Below are 6,000 nucleotides of genomic sequence, written 5' to 3' on the forward strand. Positions count from 1 at the left end.
CCTAACAAGATAAACTCATATGTGTATACCTTACCTTGATTTGTACCTGCCTTTTTCAGGGCACAGACCGTACAAGTCTGCCCAGCAGTACTTCCCGCCTCCCAACCACCAGTCCCACCTCCCATCACTGGCTCTGGCACAGACCGTATAAGTCTGCCCTCCACTATCCTCGCCTCCCAACCACCAACCTCTCTTCCCCCACCTGCTCCGCCACCCAATTTCGGCTAAGCTTCTTTGCCTCCACTACCCATTCTATAAAGAAATATTGTTAGATTCTCCTAAATCTGTTTCTGTCCATTCTCATCTTATGACCACCCCCCCCCCCCCCTCCTTCCAGAGCTTCTCTTTGTAAAGAGGTCTGCCTCCTAAGCACTGATATCTTGAAGGTATTGAAATGTTTTATCATGTTTTTCTGATCTCACTTTTTTTTCCAGGGCTGGGGTTCCTACCCAGTCAGGATTTTTAGGATATCCATAATGTGTATGAAATCAGTTCGCATACAATAGAGACATTAATTTACATATTAAATGTACATGTCCTTAGGACCTGACTGACTGGGTTGAGAACCCCTTCTGCAATGCTCAACCTCAGTTTCTTATAACTATATGGACCCCTTCATTTCTTAAATTAACATTTTCTGTTTTAACAGGGCTCCTGTATTTTTAATTATAAGGAAGATGAGGTTTATTGAACTTGGGAAATCAGCTACAGTTGGTACATTTGAATCTGCTTTCCTTTCAGCAAGACCTCAAATTTTTAATAGATTGCCAAGTTACTTGAGCCTGTGTAGTACCCAGGTTCAATTTGTTAAATTATTGAAGACTTACCTATTTGAACATGCATTAATATTAATGGAATTAATATTATTGCTGATCATTTGGAATGCTGTATTACTTTGTCTGACTATGTATTGGTTTTATTTTGATTTTGTGTATTGATTCTGTTACCCACCTAGTTGTAGGTGGGCTAGAAAATTTTAAATAAATACATTCTAGACCTGAGATTCCCAAACCTGTCCTGGGGGAATCCTAAGCCAATGAGGTTTTCATGATATCCATAATGAATATGCATGAGACATCTGCATATCAAGGAGGCAGTGTATGCAAATCACTCTTAAATGTTCTTTATGGATATCCTGAAAACCTGATTGGCTAGGTTTTCTGTGTAGGGGGCTGTCCCATTGAACATTTGTTTAACGTATTAGCATATCTTTGTTTCCTCAGCTCTGTTGCTTATCTTACAGTGGGGGAAATAAGTATTTGATCCCTTGCTGATTTTGTAAGTTTGCCCACTGACAAAGACATGAGCAGCCCATAATTGAAGGGTAGGTTATTGGTAACAGTGAGAGATAGCACATCACAAATTAAATCCGGAAAATCACATTGTGGAAAGTATATAAATTTATTTGCATTCTGCAGAGGGAAATAAGTATTTAATCCCTCTGGCAAACAAGACCTAATACTTGGTGGCAAAACCCTTGTTGGCAAGCACAGCGGTCAGACGTCTTCTGTAGTTGATGATGAGGTTTGCACACATGTCAGGAGGAATTTTGGTCCACTCCTCTTTGCAGATCATCTCTAAATCATTAAGAGTTCTGGGCTGTCGCTTGGCAACTCGCAGCTTCAGCTCCCTCCATAAGTTTTCAATGGGATTAAGGTCTGGTGACTGGCTAGGCCACTCCATGACCCTAATGTGCTTCTTCCTGAGCCACTCCTTTGTTGCCTTGGCTGTATGTTTTGGGTCATTGTCGTGCTGGAAGACCCAGCCACGACCCATTTTTAAGGCCCTGGCGGAGGGAAGGAGGTTGTCACTCAGAATTGTACGGTACATGGCCCCATCCATTCTCCCATTGATGCGGTGAAGTAGTCCTGTGCCCTTAGCAGAGAAACACCCCCAAAACATAACATTTCCACCTCCATGCTTGACAGTGGGGACAGTGTTCTTTGGGTCATAGGCAGCATTTCTCTTCCTCCAAACACGGCGAGTTGAGTTCATGCCAAAGAGCTCAATTTTTGTCTCATCTGACCACAGCACCTTCTCCCAATCACTCTCGGCATCATCCAGGTGTTCACTGGCAAACTTCAGACGGGCCGTCACATGTGCCTTCCGGAGCAGGGGGACCTTGCGGGCACTGCAGGATTGCAATCCGTTATGTCGTAATGTGTTACCAATGGTTTTCGTGGTGACAGTGGTCCCAGCTGCCTTGAGATCATTGACAAGTTCCCCCCTTGTAGTTGTAGGCTGATTTCTAACCTTCCTCATGATCAAGGATACCCCACGAGGTGAGATTTTGCGTGGAGCCCCAGATCTTTGTCGATTGACAGTCATTTTGTACTTCTTCCATTTTCTTACTATGGCACCAACAGTTGTCTCCTTCTCGCCCAGCGTCTTACTGATGGTTTTGTAGCCCATTCCAGCCTTGTGCAGGTGTATGATCTTGTCCCTGACATCCTTAGACAGCTCCTTGCTCTTGGCCATTTTGTAGAGGTTAGAGTCTGACTGATTCACTGAGTCTGTGGACAGGTGTCTTTCATACAGGTGACCATTGCCGACAGCTGTCTGTCATGCAGGTAACGAGTTGATTTGGAGCATCTACCTGGTCTGTAGGGGCCAGATCTCTTACTGGTTGGTGGGGGATCAAATACTTATTTCCCTCTGCAGAATGCAAATAAATTCATATACTTTCCACAATGTGATTTTCCGGATTTAATTTGTGATGTGCTATCTCTCACTGTTACCAATAACCTACCCTTCAATTATGGGCTGCTCATGTCTTTGTCAGTGGGCAAACTTACAAAATCAGCAAGGGATCAAATACTTATTTCCCCCACTGTATTTATCCTCCTGGGACTAACCTCACTGGTTTGTTTTGTTTGCTTAAACATCAATCACAGACCTCAGCCTCTCCCCCCCACCTCCAGCAAGCATTTAATTTAGGGGTGGGCAACCACAGTCCTCGAGGACCACAACCCAATCAGGTTTTCCTCACTGAATATGCATGAGATTGATGTGTATATACTGCTGCCATTGTATGCATATAGATCCCATCCATAGTTATTGTGGAAAGCCCGACTGGGTTGTGGCCCTCGAGGACCTTGGTTGCCCACCCCTGATTTAATTAAGCAGTGGAAATAGTACCCACATGGAAATCATAACTTTACTGCCCTCCTCCACGTCTCTCCTAATTCAGCTGCCAAGGACAATCATGACTCCCCACCTAATTTAGGAGAAACACAAGAGAACCTGGAGGCATTGCATTCTGTAAAGTCTGTGGAGAAGGAGTAGTCGGGCTCCCTTTTGGTCCATTTTCTCTCCATTGGCAGAGGGTGTACATAGGAAAGTTATAAGGGTGCCACCTCTAAGGTCCTGTCCATCCTTAGTACTGCTTATTGGATATCAGGGAGACCATGGTTAATGGCAATATTCTGTCTTCCCTCCCTGATACCGAGTATGCTGACCTCAGAGGTGTGTTCAAAGCTGCATCTTCTGCCCATCAACACTGTGCCACGAACCACTGTACTTTTCTAAAATACCCTTGAAAAGAAGCTAATGGAATGATGTTTAATGTCCTTACACTGATTATGAACGCCTGCTGCTCTGATATTTCCTTACATTTCCTTTTCTGTCAAGGGAACTCTGTTCAGCAGATTGGTCTCAGTCTTCCTGTGATTATTATCAAACAAGAAGAGTCCTGCCAATGCCAGTGCTCCTGTCGAGACTCTGTCAAAGACAAAGCTACATCCCGGAAGGATTGTTCCTCAGAAACGGCAGCAGCTGCTCCCAGTCCTGTGCAGCAAACTCAATCTTTCCCACCTCCTGAGGGCAGCAGCAGTCGGACAGTAAACCCATCGGACTCGCAGACTGATGCGCTCGGCGTCATGGACGTCTCGGACTTCCTGCCTCTCCAAAGTCCCGAAACCCCCTCCACTTTAATGCCACTGGAAGCACTATTGCAGGGTGATGAGGATATTGACTTCTCCAAGTGAAGATACTCTGTTCATCACGCTTTTCTTCTTAAGGATGAAGTTACCCACCTTTTGAAAGGTTTTTTTTTTTCTCTCTCTTTTTTAACAATTTAGTGTTTGCTTTTCTCAGAGAGCATTTTAGTTACAGCCCCGGAGTGTCCTTTTTGGGTACCTCTCTTAACGAGCTAAGTTATATGAACTGTTTACTTTTGCTGCACTGTTTGTCACTTTTGCTTGTCGTATGTGAACATGGATCTCAGAGTTACTTGTATTCATAAAGTATATTAAGAAAAGAGGGAATATGGTTTCTCCGTCTTCGTAATTGATTTATTTGCTTCATGGATCTTTGTTCTAGCAGCTCACAGGTACAGGGAGGAGAATTGTTCATGCGTGTGTTGAATTTAAATCGGCCACTCAGTAATAGCAGTCGATCTTGGTAAAAAGCTTTTCTTCCTAAAAGCCGACCAAAGTTTGGTTTTGGATCCGGCACTGAGACTGATTTGAAAATCAGGGTTTGAGGTATCTGCTGAAAACAAAAATCTGCGCCCTCAAGCCGCCTACTGACCCTCCCCTCCCCTCCCCCCAGGCCTATCTTAGCAAGCCCTGATGGTCTGCTGCTTTGAAAGGGCCGTGGAGACTGCCGCAGGATATCCCAGCATTCACAGCACATTCCTTTCACAGCGGGACACTTTCCATTATACAGTTGCAGCCCCATTCCTCTTTTCTGTCCCACACTTTTAAGTAAAATAATAAGCCTTAAATTTGTAGCATGAGTTTCATTCAAAAATGCAAGTCTGGGTTTTTGAAGCAAGATCATTCTGTTTTTGCTGCTGTTAAGCTGCAGCTTATCCAGGCCTGCTGTTATCGTGGGCCGAGTTCCTACATTCCATGCCTGTCCTTGTTGGGCAAGAGCAATCAGAGCAGTAGCAGTCATACATTGTGCTTTTGTGTCATCTCTGCCCAGCTGCCTAACCATGGACTGGATACTGAAAAGATAAGGACTGAAAGAAGGTCTTCACTCCTTCAGAAAGATCAAGCTGATGTTAAATATCAATTTAGCACAAAATCAAGGGCAAGTAACAGTGAAATATATATATATTTAAAGGTTGACCCTATAAAATGCATTTTAGCCATTGATGTTAGGTTCCTTTTTAATTTAAACACCAAGCTGTATGAATAGTTGAAACTTTCCCTGGGAAGAGGCTGTTCCTTTGTGAACAAAGGTGTAGTCAGAGTTGCACGTGTGATATTGTCTAAATATATCTAATAGGGAGGAAGGGGATGGTTGGTTTCCCTTCCTCAGAGCCCCTGCCCTTCTTTAGCTTGTGGAAGGTAGGGCTACTGTAATTCAACAAAATACAAAAGAATTGCAAAAGATTATTTTCATATGTCTTCTCCTGTGATTTTACTCAGTTAACTTGAATTTCACTTCTTGAACCTCCTGTACACAAGCTGAAGTGATTAGGGACAGCAGTCTGAGCTAAGATGTGAGAGGATTCTAGCTACAAGTGGAGGAGTGGCCTAGTGGTTAGGGTGGTGGACTTTGGTCCTGGGGAACTGAGGAACTGAGTTCGATTCCCGGCACAGGCAGCTCCTTGTGACTCTGGGCAAGTCACTTAACCCTCCATTGCCTGCCGCATTGAGCCTGCCATGAGTGGGAAAAAGCACGGGGTACAAATGTAACAAAAATAAATAAAAAAATACAAAGGGAGGCAATAGTGTGCAGGAAAGGATCCCATGCTAAATCTCCCCATTTTAAAGACATTTCTGCAGTTGTTAACACTAGCTGAGGGCAGAAACTACCTTTGCCCATCCACTGTGCATACTCCATTTTGGAGTGCCTCATCTGAATAAGAAAATATAATCTATATAAATAATTCTCACCTTCAACATTTTGAAGCTCACTCTGTGGGAGGGAAACACTGAAGCCCTGCAGTGTTGGTAGGCTAGGCTGTCAGCAACATTCTCACTCATGCACCACTCACTCTCACTCATAGACCCGCCCTCAGCCACACCCCATCCGCACATAATTCAC

The 6,000-nt window shown here is 44.0% G+C and overlaps 1 protein-coding gene across 2 annotated transcripts in view; it reads left to right on the forward strand.

Moving 5' to 3' along the window:
- Positions 1 to 5,527, forward strand: part of MTF1 (metal regulatory transcription factor 1) — a 37,789-nt gene extending 32,262 nt beyond the window's left edge. For both annotated transcript variants that reach the window (XM_030217367.1, XM_030217368.1), the window contains exon 10: positions 3,631 to 5,527. In XM_030217367.1, coding sequence (XP_030073227.1) covers positions 3,631 to 3,986 — 356 coding nt within the window. In that variant the 3' untranslated portion in view covers positions 3,987 to 5,527. The remainder of the gene's footprint in view (positions 1 to 3,630) is intronic.
- Positions 5,528 to 6,000: the final 473 nt, after the last annotated feature.

This window comes from Microcaecilia unicolor, chromosome 11 (assembly GCF_901765095.1).
Source record: "Microcaecilia unicolor chromosome 11, aMicUni1.1, whole genome shotgun sequence".
Classification (NCBI taxonomy): domain Eukaryota; kingdom Metazoa; phylum Chordata; class Amphibia; order Gymnophiona; family Siphonopidae; genus Microcaecilia; species Microcaecilia unicolor.